Source organism: Corvus cornix, chromosome 3, assembly GCF_000738735.6.
Source record: "Corvus cornix cornix isolate S_Up_H32 chromosome 3, ASM73873v5, whole genome shotgun sequence".
In the NCBI taxonomy this organism is placed as follows: Eukaryota; Metazoa; Chordata; class Aves; order Passeriformes; family Corvidae; genus Corvus; species Corvus cornix.
The window spans coordinates 80305193-80326576 of NC_047056.1; the positions used below are offsets into that span (position 1 = coordinate 80305193).

The 21384-nt window shown below is 40.0% G+C and overlaps 1 protein-coding gene across 24 annotated transcripts in view; it reads left to right on the forward strand.

Moving 5' to 3' along the window:
* The window catches only part of SNAP91 (synaptosome associated protein 91), a 64388-nt gene that overhangs the window by 35411 nt on the left and 7593 nt on the right, over positions 1–21384 (forward strand). For 8 of the 24 annotated variants that reach the window (XM_039569067.1, XM_039569066.1, XM_039569068.1 and 5 more), the window contains 12 exons: positions 359–486; positions 4256–4270; positions 4413–4583; positions 10703–10810; positions 11328–11585; positions 11793–11870; positions 11975–12046; positions 12513–12596; positions 13465–13548; positions 17822–17959; positions 19242–19391; positions 20743–20773. In XM_039569067.1, coding sequence (XP_039425001.1) covers positions 359–486; positions 4256–4270; positions 4413–4583; positions 10703–10810; positions 11328–11585; positions 11793–11870; positions 11975–12046; positions 12513–12596; positions 13465–13548; positions 17822–17959; positions 19242–19391; positions 20743–20773 — 1317 coding nt within the window. The remainder of the gene's footprint in view (positions 1–358; positions 487–4255; positions 4271–4412; positions 4584–10702; positions 10811–11327; positions 11586–11792; positions 11871–11974; positions 12047–12512; positions 12597–13464; positions 13549–17821; positions 17960–19241; positions 19392–20742; positions 20774–21384) is intronic. The other 16 variants (XM_019287421.2, XM_010404732.3, XM_019287437.2 and 13 more) reach the window with 7 other exon arrangements.

Consider the following 21384-nt stretch of genomic DNA (forward strand, 5'->3'; position numbering starts at 1 on the left):
GTTTGGGTGTTGTGGTGGGGTTTCTTTTGGTTTGGTTAGTTGGGTTTGGGTTGGGTTTTTTTTAATTTGGTTATTTGGGTTTTTTTTAAATAATTGTACGTCTTGTAGTCTGTTGCAAGGTCATTATCAGGAAATGGAAGTAAGTTAAGGCTCCCATCCTGCGTTGTAATGTATTCTTGGGACTCACTACACTAGAGGTACTTATGACGACTTCTCTAACCCTAAGGCCTGAAAAAAATGTCTCTATTTCATCCAAACTAAGGTTAATTCCTATAACCCAGTCATGACTTTTTAAAAAAATTTGATTGAAATGGCAAATTCCTCCAGTATTTAATGTCTCTCTTCCTTTTCTTGGCAGCTCTTCCAAACCATCCAGTGATCTTTTGGATCTTCAGCCAGATTTTGCTGGTACTGGGCAGGCAGCTCCAGCACCTGCTCCTGTGGGTGCTGCTGCTGCTGCTGCTGCTGGAGGCACTTCATGGGGAGGTAGAGAAACCTCACTATCAGCATCTCTTCTTGCAGTCTCCATCTTCTTGCCTGGCTGAGCTGAAGTCTGCCTCTTCCTCTGCTAGCGCAGGATGTTCCCAACTCACTCCCAGGCTTCTGCTGACCTGACAGTCAGGCATCCCTTTGCAGCACAAGGCTACTTTTTCTTTCCAGGCATATGCATAATAGTATAATCTGCTTATAAGGGCCTGACTTCAAAGCTGGGGGAGCCAGCTAAATGTGACTAAAAGTGAGCAGGAAGGGACGGATGAAGGTGAGCAGGTAGGGTAGGCACTTCAAAACAGAAGAACCAGAACTGCTTATGTGCTTATTGGCAAGGTGGGGGCAGAAACCAGCTCTTCTGTTCAAAGAGCAAAGCCCACAGATCAATAGGAGGAGGAACAAAAATAGCTTTTGAAACAAAAATGCATGTAAAGCAAATGGTTGCAACTTAGTTCTGCTGCAAGTGTGATTACCTCTGAGAAGCTGTAACATATTTTAATAAAGTATCTTCCTTGTGTACTTAGAATAATAATATGGAAATAGAAGTAGAGGGCTAACTGCTTTCAAACAGGAATAGCTAACCAGCTCTCTTGAAATCTGACCCTGTTGTTCCAGGCAGTACTAGCAGCTGGTGATCTGGAGGACCACAGTAAATGTAGGCAGTGTTCACTCCTGTCCTGTTAAGACAAGGAATTAGGCCAGTAAATGTGATTTAATTTGCACAGTTGTAAACCCATTGTGGGGTAATCTTAGGAGATCTGTGTGGCAGCTTAATGAACTCATCAGCCCTCTGCCAGCAGGAATGCAACACTGAGTCATGCTGACTCTGCTGTCAGTGCTCATACTGGGTACTGGTGGCTTCTGCAGTCCCTGCTTCCGTTCTTAGTTGTAGTTCATTACAGATGACATTGTACTTCAGCCACTTCATTATGAGAGGATAACTAGGGCTGCCATTGTATTGCATATTCCAGTTTAATCTGTTGAATTAATTTCTTTTTTTTCCCCAGCAAATGTCGATTTTATTAACAGAGAGGTAATCTTACCCAGAAAGCAAGACCAAAGAGTCATCTATTCTAAGATGCCTGGGACTAATTATTCTGCAGTATTTTGATTGTGTCCTATTTGTCTTACTTTGTCATTGCCAAGCACTGAAATACAAGCTTTTGAGATGTTTGAAAGAGCATGAAAGAACTAATTTTTTAAGCAGTTGCTCATTCCTGCAATAATAGAAGTATAAATAAATAGCCAGTAATATTTAAAGTACTGCTTTGCATGGAAATTGTAGGCTGATTTGGTTTGCTTTTTTTCTTTTTTGGACAAAACACCCATAGTTTGGAACTTAGGTTTTTTTATTCCTCTGAATTACTAAAACTTTAAAATTGATTAGTAATGCACCTAGTCTTGCTCCATGACAGAAAAGGACAGCTAACTATTTTCCTGTGGCCAGAATTGTCACTACCCTCATCAAGAGTACTTATCTTTCAGAATAGCATTTTGGTAACTTAGTAAGCTTCAGCTTTGTCTGCTGCTTTACTGCTGGCAGTAGTCCAGGTATGATGACCTGTTACTGCCCTGGAATCTTGCTTGCCTTTTTTTTTTTTTTTTTTTTACCTCTCTGAAAGAATAAAAATATTTCACTGGGAGGGTAGGGCAGTACTGAGGCAGATCCATGATGTGAGCTAGTGAACTCTCCATTCCTGGAGATTGTTCAAGACCTGACTAGTCAGAGCCATGACTGACCTAATCTGGTGTTGGGAGCACTGTTGTTCTGAGCAGGAGGCTGGACAAGATGACCTTCCTTCCACCCAGGACTTTTGGGAGGATGTGTAACCATGCCTCCCTGCCACTTGAGCTGCTTATTCTTCTGGGCTACAGCAAGTTAATGTGGAAACTCATGAGAAAATAGTAGTAGAGGGAGGAAGCTGGAAGAAGTGCTGCAGTTCAGAATAGCCAGGAAAATGTGAACATCAAATACTTCATGGTGCAGCATCAATACATGTCAACAATAAATAATCCTGCTTTTCTCAGTCTCACTGGCAGTGTTGATTCTATGTGTTTTGGCTGTATATTCAGTATAGTGGACTATATATGGGTATGTACAGTACACTGTGTATTTTGTTGTATACCTACTGTATTTCTGAATGCACAATATGTCATCTAGCAAATGAACTATAACGTGAAAATCTACACTTCTATCAAGATAGGGTAATATGCTGCCTGCAGCATACTGCAAGAAGAGATAGGTATTTGGCAGGCAGAGTAGACTATAGTATTACAAAAAAGACAGTAGGTTGAAGTCTGCATCTTTGTGAGGTTTGACTCTTGGATGTAAAAGCAAATTGACTTGAATTTCTGCTCTGAACTACCTTACTGTGTGCCTTAGAACATGGATTTGCTAACAATATTGTTCCTTTAATATTACTATACAAAACCCCACTGGTTTTAATCATTCCCATATTAAGACTAAGCGTAGATTGCGGTGCTGGATAATTGTAATTCCACTGTATCAAGTTCTATAACATAACTGAATACTAAGAAGGCATTGAATACTAAGCTGATAGAGCTTAAAAGTTTGCCAACAGTTGTTTATCTCAAGTCTAACTGTGAGACATCCACCAGGTGTGCAGTAATGGGATACCAGAGTGCTGCATTTTTAATGTACTGTTCTGCTCTTTCAGAATGGTGTTTTGACTTAGTTCAGTTGTGCAGTCAGTCTCAAGTAGAGCTTGCCCGAGGAACTAATTATGAACATTGTAAAGAACCTAAATGTAGGTTTTTCCTGCCACTTTTACAAGTGTTGTAAAATAAAGACAAATTTGTGAAGATAGGGCTATGCCTGCTCAAATAATTTTGCTTCCAAATGCTGACCCACAGTCAAGCATCAGGACTCTGCTTGCTGTTCAGTGTGGATCAGATGAACCCATGACCCTGTTATGTGTGCAATGAATCTAGGAGCAGCACTGAGCTACTGGTTAGTAAACAAATAGTTGTTGAACTCAGACTATCCTATCTACAGAATAAAAATTTAATAGGACAGACTCATTAGTTTTCACATGTTTTTATATCTTGTAGTTGATTTTTATGTAGGCAAAACTTCTGTGTTTGAGCTCAATCTGGCTGATCTCAGAGGACATCAAATTGTAGGAAAGTCTGTCATTAGAGATGCTTCATTGGCTTCCAGAAACAGTTGACTAAGGAACCAAAGCTGGAGCAGAGCCAGTCTGCTTATGCTTATCCTGTCAACATTCATACTCCTTATAGCAAGTGTTAACAGAGTTAGTTGTTTCTGCAGAGCATGTTTGCTCTATCATAAATGCAGAAAAAGCTTTCAAAGAGGAGCTGCTCTACTTATTTATTTATTTATTTATTTAGCACTTAACAGTTGTCCCAAGTCCAAGAACCACCACCTGTTTGTCTCTCGGAATATATTTCGGGACTAGGGATGCCATGTATCATATCCTGAAGTAACTTAACACTGTATTTGCAAGCTGCTCGCTGCTAAGGTACCCTTGCTTTAGTGCCTGTTCTGTGAAGGGTTCTAGGCATGTACTGGTTCTGTTTTGAAGAGTTGTTAAACAGATTGAGCTTTGTCATGTCAGAATAACTTCTTGAATGCTAGAAAAGCAAGTGTAGAAATTATGTTTGTAGACATAACCTAGACATGTAATTTAGAATGAACATTTGGCTAAAGAATATCTTCAATCTGGCAGTTCTGCTAATTGCTCTGTTTTTTTATTCTGCTGTCATTTTAATGGACAATCACTAGACCTCTTGGGAGAGGGTGAGTAGTATTTTTGATTTCTAAGACCTTTGTATGTGAAGACTCCTTACTAAAAGCTCCAGCTTTCTGGAGCTGAGTGATTGTGGTCTCTGCCTTTCCCCTTACCTTTCCTGTTTGATCTTCATTACATGGTTGCATATAGATAATCTGGCTGCACTTTCCGGTGTTACCTCTGAGCCACAGATTTCAGATCCATTTGCCTCAGAGCCTACTGCAACTACTGCTCCAACCACTGATACTACAACTACTACGGCTGCTGCCGCTACAACTACCACTGTCACTGCTGCCACTGCTGAAGTGGATCTCTTTGGAGGTTAGTTGGGTTGCTGTAGTCCTCTACACCAGTTCATGATGCAGTTGAAGCAATACTGAGCTCAGCTGTGTAGCAAGGCCTCTGGTTTAACCAGCTGTATCAGAAGTGCCTGTGTGTTGGGTGCTAGATGGAACAGGAAATATAAACTGCCCAACTACCTCTGTTTGCTGTGCTTTTAGCTAATAGACTCTGCATATATATGGAAAAATATATGGGAAACTGTAAACCTTAAGACTGAGTTACCATATGATTGAACAGCTAAGAACAGTAGTTCTCAGGTCCACATGGGAGTAAGCAGGAATTTTTTTCCACATTATTCAATAAATATGCACTGTACTACAATTTCTAGGAAAAGCAGCTGTGCTCTCATAGTTGAAGAGGATGGATGTGACAGTGTCCTGCCCCTTTGTTACTTGTCATGCTTGGGCTGTGTTGTGTTTCTTTTGGGTATCTCCTGTAAATCGAGTATAGAGCCAGCTGAAATTACTGTACTTCAGCAGTCTTGAATCTGGGTTTTATTTCACAAATATTTGCAGTAAATTGAAGTGCTGATGAATTTGTACTAAATGCCACCTATGCAAATAATAATATGTAAAGGAAAAAAGGAAACATATTCTTAGTGTTTAGTCCTGCTCATTCAATTTCTAATGTTATCTGCTATCCATTTGAGTAAGAATACATTTCCCACTGTATGTTGTCAGTTTTCTTGTTACTCTTGTGGAGCAGGAGGCTTCCCAACAGCATGCCAAAAATTACATTTCTTTTGAACAATATACTAGCCCAGTAATGGAGAAGTCTTCTCGTTTACAAGCTGTTAACATGTTTAAAATCACCTGACCACTCTGTTTTTCTAGTTTTCTCTTCTCTCATGCATACTTCCAGTATGACAGGGGGATGTCAGGAATAAGTAATAACTTATTTGCTATCAAGACTGAATTCCAGTATCTTCTCTGTGGGGTTTGTTTATCTATCACTTCTACTGACAGGAATGCCGGAGAGGTCTCATATATAAACAGCTTGACTGCAAAGGTGTTTCCTAAAGACTGAAAGTTCCCAGTTAGAAGGTTGTTTAGGACTGGCTTCAACAGACAGCACCAAAATATCCCCCATTAAAGTGCTGAAAAGCTGTAAGAAAGGAATATAGCTCCTACATGCTACCTACCCCTCCTTTTACAAAGATTGATAATATTCCAAGTGCCACAAGATCAGCCAGTTTAGAAGTAGCTTCAAATTGTCATGGGCAAGGTTCTGGATGCCACTAGGAGCGAGAGAGAGTCTGATGTTGGTTGCTCTCAGGAGCCTGTTGCAGAAGCCAGGGCCTGTGCTCATTAACAACCCTGCAGATGCATAGAGTGTGAAACTTCTGGTAATGTAAGCACTGAGGTTGAGCCAGTCTTGGATACCACACCTTCAAATTGCATTATCAATTTAGTAATTTAGTAATTAATTTAGTAATAGGTATAGAACTTTTTGAAAAATGAAACAATAGTTAAATGGATAGAAATCACTGTGAACTTGAAACAGGATTAGAAAAACACCTATCTGTGCTTGTTGTTCCAGTACCACAGCAACAAGATGCAATCTTCTTTTCTACCTTTTCCACTACTCTGTGCCTGGAAAAACAGCTGCTGCCAAATCACATGCCTGCCTCCAGGCTTGTCAGGCAAAGACCTGGATGTGTTTAGTTTCTAGTGATTTAACTGATCATTAGATAACTTAGTGACACATGTTAAGAAGTGGAGCTTCACCCTTCAGTGGGGAAAGAATTTCACTTTTGTGGTATGCAGACTTCTGTGACTTGATCTCTTCCTTTAAAGAGAATGTATTTTGTCTCTCAAATGCTATAAATCTCCAGTGGAGTATATATTAGATGCATACTGATTTTTTTTTTCCCCTGGAACACTTCAGAATGAAGCAAGGTTCTGTTATTTATGATAGCAGAAAACCTCTGGTTCTCAAGAAGAGAAATCTCTAAACACACTCAGCAGTAAAGATACTTTTGCAGTGCCTTCAAGACACCCACTTTTCAAAAAAACTTCAAGACCCTTTTAAGATCCATGAGTCTACATTGAACTTCCATCTCTCTGCTCATGGTTTGAGGTTTTTTGTTTCTTTCTTTGTTGGTTTTTTTTTTTTTTTTCCCCTGAAGGCTGTGCTGTAATTGTATTCTAGCATCATATACTAATATCCTTTGTTACCTTAAGACTGTGCAAGAAGAGGTAGTTTTGGGGCAGACACTGCTACTCTCTAGTTTTTGTGATGCTAGACATGCTTACACTTAATCCTATTAAGTAGGTATTTCACCTTTGAGGTCTGCTGGAGATACAGTCTTCAAGGTCACCTTAGCTTCTTGCAGCTTGCCAGTGCTTCACACGATTTCTTGTGGTAAGGTGTGGTAGGAGAAGGTACAGGAGCAGTGATCTCAGGAGAAAGAGTCTTCAGGGAGTGTCTGTGTAGGGAAAGAAGCTGACAGCTGCAGGAAGGAGGTAGCCAAGCTGAAGGAAGAAGCAGCAGAGGAGGCTTTGGAATAACTGTTGACTGCACTGTATGGCTGACACTTCAGCTGATAAAAGCCTGCATGCTGCCTAGGACTGGGCTTTGTCTTGGAGAGATAAGCTCTGCATTATGTCTTCATTGCTAATATGGTATTGGAAAGCAGATGAGAAATGCAGGATTGATCTAGCACAGCTTTTTTAACGAACTCAATCTGATTAATAGACAAGCTTTCAGTTACCTGGGCCAACTTGAGGAACTCCTTACTGTGTTTCAAAGATAGGCAAGAGGAGGCTGTTTTCAAAGTGCAGCTGGAATCATTCCTGAGAGGGGAGAAATGCAAAGGTAGAAGAAAGGCAAAATACCTTGATATGGCACTCAGTAATAGAATTTGGGCACAGTATTTTTGCACATGTGTAGTGTGCTCTTGAGTTACATTTTGTTGTGGGATTACTCTGTAATCAGTGCAAGTAACAAGTCATGGCAGACACTGTGCAAATGCCAGTTATGAGGCATTAAGATGACTTGAATTGTAAGTGGACAGAACTATGGTCTTCCCTGTAAAGAAACTACAGGCAAAGTGATGAAGACTTTTGGCAGTAAAGGGCTAATGAATGTACCTTGTGCTGGCACATGCTGGTATAGCAAGCTAGCACATAGTTAAAAAAACCCAAACAAACAACAGACACTTTGCATAATTACTATTATTTCCTAGCTCTGAGCATAGTGAAATAATTCTTTTTAACTCAGGTCAGGTTTTCTATATCAAAAAGTAATGAAGAGGGAGAAAACTCTGGAAACAGTTTCTTGTGTGCACTTTAGTTCAATGATCTTTCCTCTACTTGTGACTTCCACAGGATTGTTTCACCTGTTGCATAATACATTGATGATTATAAGTCAGTGGTATCATCTCTGTGAGTAAATTTGTCATGTATTGATGCTGTGGCATCAAATGAAGCCTGAAATTATGAGATGAAAGAGATCACTCTGCAGGAACACTTTGTCTGCAGACAAGATGTAGGGAAGCACTGCTTCAGTATTTAACAACTTTGAAAAGCCCTTGTTTGCACATTATTTCAGTAAGAGCTATATTTATGAATTCAAGTGTAGTGCAGTACATAATACATACCTGTCACTCCTGGTAGATGTTCCATGCAGTGTGAACTTGCAAAGGTTTCAGCAACATCCCTTTAAGTTTTCAGGATGTCAAGAAATTCAAGTGAGGACCATATGTTACTTGATTCTAGAAGTCAAAAGCTGAATTCGCTTTTGAAACAGGAGATGCAAAAATGTAATGAATACAGTAACAGCTTTAAAGGGAGAAAATCTCTTGCATGCTGAATGTGCAAATGTAGGGTTACTACACCAATATGGAGGAACAAAAAAGAAAATAAACTGTCCCTTTTTTTAATAGTAAAATATGCAGATTTAATTGTATCCATTTTTGCATGTTATGCTGGACTTTAGCAGAGAGCAACTGGGCAGGAGCAGCAGAGCTTTTTGAAAAGAACTTAATAAGTGCTAACTTAAGAAAAACCCAATGGCAAACCCTTGGTTTAAACTGCGGGTTGTAGGGTCACCTGTTCAGGTTGGTTTGTTGCTATGTTCATGTAGGTTTCTTGAACTTCTCAGAGTAACTAATATTAAGAGTTCTTACTATGACATTTTTCATTTAGATTCCAGTATGAAGTTAGGTGTTTATCCCAGTTGCCATTTAACCCAAGTCTGATGCTATAAAAAATTACAACACTTGGCAAGAACCTTACTCAGAACTGTCAGTAAATAATAAAGCTGGTGCCAAACTATCTGTTTCCTTGCATCTGTGGGCTGGAAGGAACTTGTGCCCACCTGAATATCTATGACTGTTACATGTGGAACTTCAATAGCCTACATCTGGACAGGAATAGGTGTCACTCTGAGGCTGAAGTGATCCCAACATAGAACTAATGACTAGCTCTATGCATTCTGATTTTCTGCCTTAGATGTCATCTGGAGTCTATCCTTTCATTCTGAGAAATAATTATAAGTGGGGTTGACCAATGTCTGTGCTGTTGGCCTACAAGCTTGTGTGGGCACAAATATGTTTTTTCAAAAGAGCCCACACTGCCCCTTCATCTGAAAGCTGGCCCTGTAGAGCAAAACTGAATGCACATGGCGTTACACAAAACATCTTCTTGAGCAGGATGATGCAAAACTCTTCAGTTCAGTGCTGAATTCCTTCCCTGTGGTGCACGCCAGTGTCTGGTATACATACAACACTGGGATGTTCTGATGTTTTTACTTGGACAACTGCCATCCAGTTTTGTTGTTGAACAACCCTGTTACTTGAAAAATAGAATTATATTTGAAATGGCTTATTAGCAGGCCTTTTTTGCTACTAACTCATTTTAATTCTATTGTAGAAGACTCGTGGGCTTTCTTCTCTTCTGTTGAAGTTTCGATGCATGTTCTTTTGAGCTTTTTAGATTACCTGGCACGACTTTGTTTTTAAAATTGTTGTTTTCATTTTAAAATTGACATTCAAGTTAAAGCATGTTAAGCTTTTTCCTGTGCTAATTTGACAGTGCAATTGCAGTATTCTCTAACAGATTTTTTTAAACTTGCTAACTTTTGTAGCAGTAGAAAAATGTCCTTTACAAGCATCTTGAAGTATTTAATCCTCATGGTGCAGGTTTTTTTTTGTGAAGAATATGCTTGCCTATGAGGATAGTCCAAATGGCACTGTCCATTAGGGCTACTTCATAGAATTAAGAGCACAAATGCTGGTTTAAGCCTAGAAATAATGCTGTTCATAGCTTGAAATGTAAGCATGCCACTTAGGAACTGGCAGACAAAAAGAAAAAAACAGGCAAAAAGCAAGTGGCAGACAAAAAAGACGTTCAAAGAAACCTCATGAGCAAGTCATTCCAAAACCTCAAACTAGTTGTTTTCCCTAACTTGACTGGTTGGCCTAGAAGTGATCCTGAAAGGACAGACAGGCTATGGCTGGCCAGCTGTCAGTTAAGATGAACAATCTTGATCTGTTTGAAGCAAGCTGAGTAAATATAACCTATACATCAGGTTATGGCTTCAGAAAGATCCAGTTGGAATACTGTTAAGAAACAAGAAAGTTCAATTTTTCAGATGTTGCATGACTGACTTGGCTCAAAGACTAGAAATGGTAGATTCATATATCTGCCAGAGTAATTGGATTGTTACTCATAACAGTGCAAAGCACTATGCAAGTAAACTCACAGTTGCAGATTAGTCACATGTAATACAGGCTTTGAGCATGCAAGTTGTTAACATCTGCTCTTAAGTTTTAATTTTGTTAATTAGTTAATTTTGGGTAGTACATGAGCATGCTGCTCTGAACCCTTATACAATGAGAATAATGCCTTCTTTTACACTCACTGTGCTTATTGTGGGCAACCCAAGAAGCTCCATCTGCAAACCCTGTCTAGAACCTGCTTGTGTGGGGTTGGGGGAGAGACAAAGCGTTTTGCGCTGCATGACTTGTCTTGCTTTGGAGTAATTCATGTTGTATAAGGGGATCTACCTATGCAATTTAACTTGGTTCTTTTATTATATTTTTCTTGTCTTTATTCTTTTTTTTTTTTAATTTCTGTTCTTAAATTGCACCCAAGATGCCTTTGCAGCTTCTCCTGGGGAAGCCCCTGCAGCAGCTGAAGGGGCAGCAGCACCAGCTACCCCAACCCCTGTAGCAGCAGCTCTTGATGCATGCTCAGGAAATGGTGGGTTTTATGTCATTAGATAGTCTCTTGTTTTGCTGTTTTGTTTTTTCTTTTTTGTTTAAACTACATGGCAGTGTGTTTTCCTGAAAATTTTGTAGTGTTTGCAATTGGTAAAAACAAACCTTAGACTGAAGAGCATGCTTAACAAAACTGCCTGTTTCCGAGTCCCAGTGACTTTGTGTTTATTGGTAGTGCTAATGAATGGTTCTGTCAGTGCTGAGTTGTAAGCAGTAGCCTGGATAGTCTTTTGCTATATTTGTTTTTTTGGCCTCATCAAACAGCCTTTGAAAGTTCTCCCCTCTAGTAACTAGAACTGCTCAGCCTTTCAGACAGTCTTTATTTTAGAAAAACTTAAGTAACATGTCTGGATAAGTAAGCTACATGTTAGAGCGACCTCCTCCGTGTGTGTGTGTGTATTTGCAGTATGTGCATTGCCTATAGTTGCTTTGTTCTTGACTTCCTCCCTCACTGATCCTAAGTATGCATACACATATATTTCCCCTCTCCTTTTTACAAGACCCCTTTGCCCCATCCGAAGGTAGTGCAGAGGCTGCTCCTGAGCTGGACCTCTTTGCTATGAAGCCAACAGAGACTGCTGTTCCTGTAGTTACCCCTACAACTAGTGCAGCCACTCCAGTTCCTGCAACAACTCCTTCTCCAGCTGCTGCTGTTGCTGCTGCTGCTACTGCTACTACAGCTACTGCCACTACCACTACTGCCACCACTTCTGCTACCGCCACCACCTCCGCTCCTCCTGCTCTAGATATATTTGGTGGTAATTTTGTTTTTAACTCTTTGATTCTGGTGGATTGATCTGTCAGGAGTACCAAATGAACAATTCATTGTTGCATGCGTGTTGTGTGCTAGGCTTTCAAACCAGAGAGCCTATTAATTTCAAATATGATGTGCAAAATTGGAAACTTCTGTTTTCAGTCCTGCCTTTCAAAAATGAGTTAAAGATGTGTTGTGTTCTTGGCCTTAGATTTATTTGAGTCTGCTCCTGATGCACCTGCAGCGCCTAAGCCAGATGCTACTCCTAGCATAGATCTCTTTGGTACAGGTAAAGAGAGAATTCTTCTGATACTCTGCTGCTTTGAGGCTGTGCAATGGTGTAAACTGAGTTGAGTGATACTTACTTCTTGTTTTTTCTTTCATTTCTGGAAGATACATTTTCATCTCCACAACCTGGAGCTTCTCCTGTGCCTGAGAGTTCTCTCACTGGTGATCTCTTATCTGGTGAGTGCTTGTTTTCACAGGCCATTCCACAGACTTCCTGGGCTTGGATTTTTTTCCAAAAATAAAACAAAAAAATCAACTTACTGCCAATTTACACCTTTAAACTGAAATACTAGGAAATATTAAGTTTTGGGTTTGCTGCTTTGGTCACAAGATGTGCACTTGCTGAAGATGCAAATCATGAAGTGGCTGACACTGAAGTTCAGTAAGTAACTGATGTTGTTGAGAGAGGAAATCCTCCTCTGAGCATAAGAAAATGTTTCATAAGCAATGTTTTCTTTAAAGTACTGTGGTTTTCAGTTGCTGTGTGAGAAATATAACATTTTCTGTTTGCAGTTCTGGAGACTCTTACCCAAATTTACCAAATCTGTGGTTCTAACTGTTGGAGCCCATGTAGCTTTGAAATATTTAGCTATCATTGTTGCCTTGCTGATACTAAATATTATTTATCCTATGCTTACTGCAGTGGATGCATTTGCAGCCCCCTCTCCTCTACCCGCTGCCTCTCCAGCAAAGGTGGATTCTTCAGGTGTGATTGACCTATTTGGTGGTGGGTATTTTTGTTTCCTCACCACTTCAGAGTTGAATCACTTCATTTCAACTACCTTTGCGCTTTGCGAAAGCTGCGGCTTTCCCCTTCTCACAACTTTTCTGTGTGGCCTTAGGGCTGAGTCTGGCATGTCCCGTTCTTACAACTGCACCATAATGAACTGCAAATCAGCTGTCAGCATGGTCATTCTGTTGTCATGATACTTGCCATTCTGTTCTCAGTCAGTGCATGTGTGGCTCTTCCTCAGCTGTCCATTGAAAGTCTGCTCTGTCCTTTTCTTCTTTGCTAATCTCTGTGGTCATGCTGTTTTCTCTCAGTTCCGTTTCTCAAAGCAGCTGAAGTTTTGAGGGTGACTTGTCTCAAAGTGGGTATATCTGAATCACAGGATCTTTGTTGGATTTGACAAGGTGGAAATTAGGATGGGCACCACCAGCTCTAGGCATGTTAAAAGCAGAAGTGGTGCTTAGAGGCAGTGAATTTCAAACATTAGTGAGAAATACCTCTAAAAAGATTTCATGTGAACCACTGGCTTCTGGCTGGAATTACTCCAAATTTTCAACCAATCCATTCATCTCCAAAAGACTTAACCTTGTTGTCTTGAATGCTGGGATTTGTATCTGAGAAGAGGCCCAAATAAAAGAGAAGAGATATCTTTCAAGTGCTGGTTTGTTGCACATCCTTTTTTCCACCTGAACTTTGCATCCATGGTACTGCTCTGCAACAAGGATGGCCAAGCAGTTTCATTTTCTTCTTCTGATTTATGAAGTGGTTATTCTTTTGTCATCTTTTGTTTACGATAACTGATGAATTGATGTATTTAATATTGAACTCCTCACTTTTTCTTGATGCTTTCTGGAATTCCCTTTAGATGCTTTTGGAAGTAGTGCTTCTGAACCCCAGCCAACAACCCAGGCTGCTTCTAGTTCCTCAGCTTCTGCAGACCTACTTGCTGGTAATAAAGAATTCGAAAAATGTGTTACTTTAGAGCAATACCGAGAAATGTGTTTGAAATCTTTTATGTTCCTTGGGTGTAGATAGTGGAATAAAATACTTGTTCACAAGATTTCTTAGTACTTTAGATGTTTTAGTTAAAACTAGAGTGATTTGTAATGGAGGCAATATACTGAAGTACAAGCTAACTTCCTATCTTCTTTCCATGTTCTTTGTTTTCCTACCTCCCACATAGCCTTATTTTTTTGTACTGTTCACTGAGTATGAGTGTCTGCCTAAAGTTTCTTTTGCTGTCTTCAGCAGTACTAAAGTTAAGCAATATTTCAGGCTATGCTTCTTGTTCCTTACTGCTACTTAAACTTCGAGTTCATTCAATTTGGTTGCTTTAATTGAGGCAGGTTGAACACTTAAATGTTAGTAGCTTAAATGGCTGACAGCAGCCTTGCATTTAGCCAAGGAGAGTGGGACAATGAGAGCACAAGGGAAGAGAAGTGATAGAGACCCTCTCCTTATACTGGGTGAGATGAGGTCTCTGCTAGTGCTGAATGTGGCATCACTGTCACACCCTTTATCAAAGGCTGGATAACTGTATTATTTTAGTCTGCATCCTACAGATAAGCAGCCTAAGCTGAATTCTCCAAAATTTGTGCTATACCATGTATTGGAGTGGCTACAGTGATTGTGCTGAACAGCTGTGACTCATCCCCATCCCAGTTTGAAGTTTGTAGAGAGCAAAATCCCAACACATGAGCTCCTGGTTTGTAGAAGACTTGCCTTAAATTCTGCCATGTTTCTAAATGGTGAATTTGTGTCATGATTTAAATTAATGCTGCCCCAGCCAAAACCAGCACAATCTGTAGAATTGGTGGGTAGGTTATCACTACATTTTCAAGTACCTGCTCAAAGTGTAGAGATTATCTATTTGTGCCACAGGAAGGAAGAAGTTGTCTGGATAATAATAAGGCACGCATCCATTCTCAATCAGCAACCCAGATTCTTAAATTGGGACATAATGTGTAAATGCATGCTAAAGCTTTAGGACAGACTGCCTCAGATTTTAAGGTAGAAGACTACTTTTTTTTTTTTCCATATTGCTTCAATTGGTCTTTGTATTAGTTAGTTTATGGATGGCTTAAGGCCATAGATTAGGTTTTCACTATTAGATTCTGAATCATGACAGTCTTTTGCAGTTACATGTGTTGTCAGGAGACTGAGTGCAATGAGGTTGTAGGACAGTAGATAATTCTGCTTATGCAAACATTACAATACAAAATATTTTATGTCATTAACCATAACTAAGCTTAAATGCAAGTAGGAATTGTGCTCCAGATGGCTTAAACTTCAGCAATGTGCTCTCTGAATCTGATGAGTTGCATTAAATCAAAACCTAAATTATAAAAGGGATGTTCTAAGTCAAAATACTCAAGCAGACTTGAAGCAGTTGGGGTTAATAGATGATTTTTTAAAATTTATTTTATTTATGCTTTGAACATACATTCCAAAGGGCTCTAAGTAGATTTGGTTTTTGTTTTTTTTTTTTTTTGGCAGACAGAGAGAGTCTATAAACATTGCAGCATATTGCTAAGCATTTGTTCACTCTAGATAATGGCAGATGTATAGCCTGCAGTGTAATCAGTTTTAAATTTAAGAGTGTCTGGAGTTCATATGGTGGCTGAAGGCTTGTCCTTCATGGTTTATGACTTTTTGGTTATACTGTGTGTTTATATGCATAATGTAATGAGTATACTTACTATTCATAATTTTCTTAAGTGTTCTGCTATCAATTAAGTTCCTGCTCTTTCTTGGCTTGCTTAGGAAATTTCGAAGAAATGTTTTCCTACTCCAAGCCTTTCAGCAGACAAAACTAGAACTATGCTGATAAATACAACAGTCTAGCCATTTTCCTTTCTAGATCTTTCTATCCAATTAAACTGTGTCCTTGTGTGTCCCACTATGTACTCTAATAACGTGTTCTTACATGAAATCTTCCTTGACTGTGTAAAAGCAACCTCAAAATCAGGCAGTTGGGGGTGTCCAGGCAACACATCTGACTCGATTGCTGCTGTTTCTGCAGACTTTCTTGGGGTCTTCTGCAATCTGTAGACAACTAGGAACTTTGTTTGTTAAAGAATTTTTATGGCTTCTGTGCCTGGTATTCCTGTTTAATTCTGCAAGGCTAAAAGCTGTGGAATTAAGACCAGTCATCATACAAATATTCACCAGAAGCTGGGGAGTCCTCTCTTCTATAGCTGGAAAAGCAGACACTTTCTGGGGCTTTGCAAAAGCTTACAGAACTTTCTAAAAAAAATCTTATTAACTGGATCATACCCTTCTGCCAGGCTCCTTGTTCTCACTCAGGAAGTGGAAAGACAATCTCTTTAGATGGCTCCTGTGGTTTAGGAATAGCTGCAGTGAACTGCCTTTGTCATCCTTGGGTCTGGTCAATCTGCTTCTGGTCTGATTCTGTGGCAATTAGTACTTTTGTGCAGATAGTTGAATGCATGGAGCTTTGCTTTGGGGCAGGTGATGATCTAGTGACATGTCAGTCATGTTTCAGCAGGTATGTGCTGCAGACCACCTGCTCAAGAAGAGGTAAGTAGAGGAAGCCTTTTTTAGGCAGCTAGAGAAAGCATCACTATCACAAGCTTTGGCACTTGGACAACTAGAACCACCATAGTATGTGCTGGAAGGGAAATAGGGAATGTGGCTGGGCACAGGTAATCTGGAAATGTATTAGGGAATCTCTTGATGTGGGTGATCAAGGCATGACAGAGTGAGTTCAGTGGAGAGCCACATAGATGGTGACTTGTGCATATGACATATGCAGAGAGGCTGAACTGGGCTCATTCAGCCTTGAGTAGGCAAAAGGGAATCCTTATAGACGTCTAAACTCATGGGAGTATACAGAGAAGACTAGCCAGGTTCTTCTTGGAGGTGCACAAAGATAGTAAAAAAAGTCAATATATGTGAGAAACTCATTAAATACTGTAATGGTCTGATAGGACAACAGGCCACCCAGAGAGTCAGTAAGATCTCTTGGAAGTGCCAAGGCAAATCTCTGGGCAACCTGATTTGATTAGACTGACTTTAAACAGGTTGTGTGGCTGGCTGACCTCCAGAGATCCCTTCCAACCTACATTATTTCATGACAAACTCATGTCAAGAACAGACCATGGAGAGATGAGGGCAGGTCTCTGATCCCAGTGCATTTTTCCATATTCAGGGTTAGCAACTGTGAGCATGAGACTTGCTGTGGACTGGGATTTGGGTTATAAGGGCTTCTTGGTTCCATTATACTGAAGTAAGCCTAATAAACACAGGGAAGCTCACCTAGGCTGCTGACATATCCTTTATTTCTGAGTGCAGAAAGCAGGCTGCTCTGCTTTTCCTCCTCCTGGTTCCCTGGCTCCAGCTGGTGCCCTTGGTTGGTGGCATCTGAAGGGACCAGTTCAGGTTATGATCAGGGTGTTTTCGGTCATTACCTGGAAGCTGGAAAGCTTCAGCTGAGAGGTGCAATTTCTGAGGTGTTTCTAATCGGGTTGCCTTCTCCTGGACCTGCAGTGCACAGTCAGGTTTGCATTCCCTCTCCCAGCTGTGTCTGGGGCCAATGTGTTTGTTCATATGGGCCAGGCATTCCACACCTAAAGCCTGTCTCTGATGGTACAGCAAGTTGCTGGGCTGCTGCCCAGAACCCAGTGATGGCACACCACTCTCATTTCCCCATGGAGGGTTTTGGTTTGAGTACAATTGACCCTGCTTTGGCATGGGGGCAGAGGGACAGCTTGAAGACATCTTGACCAGGAAAACCAGGATATTTTAAGATGGTGAGAAAGGCTAAACTGGATTAGTAAAACACTGCCTTATGAATTGAGATTCCAAAGTAGTTGATGAGCGATCATACGCATTTCTCAAGTTACTCTTCTGTTTATTTTTTTTTCTGAACTAATAGTTTGTTGCATACTGCCTGTGATATTGTTTCCCTAGAACAATAGTGTGTAGAGACAGAAGTATTGTGTTCTCTACTCTGTTGGTCTGCCTCTCCAAAAATCTGAATTAAAATCGCTAATGTTTTTATTGGTGACTGTCAGAAAATCTTTGAATTCCCATGGTCATACCTGGCACACCAAGGATGCTTGTGTAGTACTGAGTTATTTAAAATGATCTAGTAATAATTGTCTCTATCATTCTGCCCTCTGTAGACTGAGGTTTTGGTAAACACAGTCTAACAAGGCTGACTCTAATGTCCTCACCTCTCTTAATGTGTTTTTTTAAAGGCTTTGGAGGTTCTTTTATTGCTCCCTCTCCATCACCATCCCCAGTCACTCCAGCTCAAACTGGATTACTACAGCCTAACTTTGATGCAGCTTTTGGGACGACAGCTCCAACAACTGGCAGTTCGTTTGATGCATCAGGTGAGCCACAGGGTTTCTTCCTGTGAATTTTCTAATGTGTTTTATGTGGTAGATGAGTTAATGACATCATATTTGGGCTCTGAGTACAAGCAGTAGCAGTGACGTCCTTTTTCTTTCTCTACTGGAAGAACCTCAGGGTGGTGATAAGGCTGGTGTGTGCCCAAGAGCTCTCTATATCCATTTTTTATTCTAGCGTGTCAGTAAAAAGCAAACTAGTCTATACATCATCCTTGCATGTGCTTGATAGCATGAATCAGGAGTTACCCAAGGAAAAGACTACTCTGTAAATCAAGTATACAGGCAAGTCATCTTGCCACTGCTGCTGAAGGTGCTCTGGAGCTTGCATGGCACCTGAGGGTACACACAACAGAAGCTGGCCTAGAGTTCTTTGCCTGACTATAAGCTTAAACTTTTATCATTGCTATCATTTTGTTTGCATCTCTTCCATTCTATATTTTTCATGCTGGGTCCTTGCTACAAACTTAAAATTGGTGAGTTCTACAACCGTACAAGAAAAAAGATGGAAATAGTACTGCCGCTTGGTTATTTGGTTGCTTGCCAGTGCACATGCTACCCCTCCCTGTTGACTTAACATTAGCATGTACCTCAAATACAGATCAGAAGATAGAACTCAGGCATGAGATGTACCAAGCAGTTTGACTTCAAGGGATCTAAGAAACAAACTTCTGAGTTAGATGACTGGACTAAGGAGAACAGCACTGTCAGTGTGGACGGTTCTGGTTCCTTCTGATCTCATAAGATGTTAATAGGTTTTCCTGATTCCCTGCTGCTTGCAAGTGAATAGTAACATCTTGAGACTGCCAATCCTGTTGCTGTGAGATGTCAAGGTATAAGACTGCCTTTGCCACAGTAATTCTGACTGGTGTTTGGAGCAAGATGTTCATTTTAAAAACCTTTAAATGAATATCTCCTGACAAATGTGTGTGTATCTGACATCTCTGTAAGGATGGTTGTAAGAAAAATAGTGTCATGTGGAAGTGGTGCTGTATCTATGTAGATTCAACGCTCCAACTAAATTCCTTTTAGGCATGTCTTCTCATGTTAGTTTTCATTGGTATACCTTTTTGAGGATTACTGTACATTCAATGTCTAGTAAAATGACATGCATGCCCTTGTTGGCATTACTTTTAATGTCAAATGGTGTTCTGGTAAGACTTGTGATGTGGTTGTCTGTGCCGTATTCATTGACCAACAGCAGAGTAGAAGGCAGTGCTTTTTTGATCACAGCTGCTGTTCTAACTCACTTTCCTTTCACTTCCAGTGTTTGATGGCTTAGGTGATCTGCTTATGCCAACTATGGTTCCTTCTGGTCAACCTGTAGCACCTACAGCCACAGCAACAGTCACTGCTGCAGCAGCAAGCAAAGGCCTTGGAAGTGATCTTGATTCGTCTCTTGCAAACTTAGTAGGCAGTAAGTGAAAAATTTTGGTTTTAAGTGGTGTGGCATGCAGCTATGTTGCTTTTCCATGGAGCCAAATACCTGTCTATTTTAGCTTGCTTCAGTCTCCTCCTGTTCTGCTGGGGAGATTGGGGAAGTTATTGTCAAGAATAAGGCTTGGTTCAGATAGCTGATTCACATAGTCTGGGTTTGTCCTTCTTTGAGCCCAAGATCTGAGTCAAATAATGGCATTTTTTTGGTAGGTATGATTTGTAATGTGTGACCATCCCAGGTACATTCCAGAGGCACATCAGACTCTTAATGGATGTGCCCCTCTGTAATAGAAAAATTAAAATTGTCCAAAGTGTCTGATGGCATACTGGAGTTTAAGCAGCAAAGCTGGTGGACACAAATAGCTGACTTCATGTTTAATGAGAGAAAGAATAGCAGTGGGGGGTGATGAGTGCACTCAATAACAGGCCTTCTCTCAGACAGAGAACTTACCAAACAGGTTCTTGAAATTCTAAACTAAAATATGTTCCTGTAGTAGGAAAAGGCCTAGGGCCTTTGTAATTAGAGATCAGTAGCTGCAACCCCCCCAAAACCTAAGAGAGGCCCACCTAGGCTAAGGTGTAATCCTGCTGAAGTTGTATTTTGGAGGGCTGTATAGAAGGAATGCTCTCTTAGTATATGTAGACACACCACAATAAAGGTAAAACTGATCTTATGATGCAGACATGGCTGTTAGGTATAGGAGAAAATACTGTGCTTAGAAGTTAGCAAGACTTTTAATCCCTTGAAACGTTTTCTGCAAGTCATTTGGTATATCCAAGTTTGGAGGAGAAAATCAAATAGCAATTTATGACTTACAGGACTTATACTGGTCCTGTGAGAAGAGTACTCTTTAAAATTCAACTTAAGACTTCCAAAGGGTAATTACGGAAACCATTTGGAGTTTCCATGTATGACAGAGCAGATAAAACAGTTCAAAACTCACAGGCAATGTCCAGATTTATGTGTATGTGGAATACAGCTTCTTATTTCCATGTGTGTAATGAGGAACAGAAACTAGTGTTGTCATTCATGGTAAATAGTTTGGTGCTCTTAAAAAACTTAGCATTTTGTAGACCTAAATATAGTTACTTTGGTTTGCTTATGAAGCAAAAATGACTTTCTCAACTGCAAGATATCCACAGGGTTTCTCAGACGTTTGTCCTGAAGAATAGGTAGATGTGGTCAGTCTTCTGATGCTGTCTGAATGAAGACAGCCAAAAATTTTTCGCTCCTGATAAGCCCGGGTGCAGTGAAATCTAAGCTTTGACAGGCTTCAATTTACTAAACATGTGGTTTCTTTTTTATTTCCTTTTTTTCTTACAATTTTCAGATCTTGGAATTTCTGGTACTACTTCTAAAAAGTAAGTTCAACTTTGCTTAAAGATAAAAGGAAGTTTTCTACTCTGCTATATAGCCCTACATCTATTTCAGTGGTTATTAAGAAACAATGAATTGGTTATATGCCCCAACCTCCCAATCCAGAAAAATTCTGAAGAAAGCATTCTATTCTATACAGGTTCACTGAATAATTAAGGTTCAGTGTTCCTGATACAGCTTATAAACTTGCTGCCTTTAATCTGAGTCTTAGAAATATTTTTTTCTGTAATTACTGCCTTCATGTTGGATAGCTGATTTCCAAGCAGCTTTTAATGAACAAATAGTCCAGATAATAAATTGTATAGCTCCCCTCAGTAATCTATGCTAATATGTAATAGTTTTGTTATATTTTACAGATGCTGGATGTACTTATTGTGTAGGCATTGAAATACTTCCAAAATAGAAAAGAGGTTCATTCCCTGGCATGATAAGCTTCTTTTTGCAAAAAGAAATACTTACAACATTGCATTTATTTTTTTATCTTCTTAATCTAACTGCTTGCTTCTGCCCTGAGTCTTCCTCTGTATGCAAGACTTCAAAATGGTTTGTGCCTGTGTGGAGACGATAGGAGGAATATGTACAAACACATCGTGAA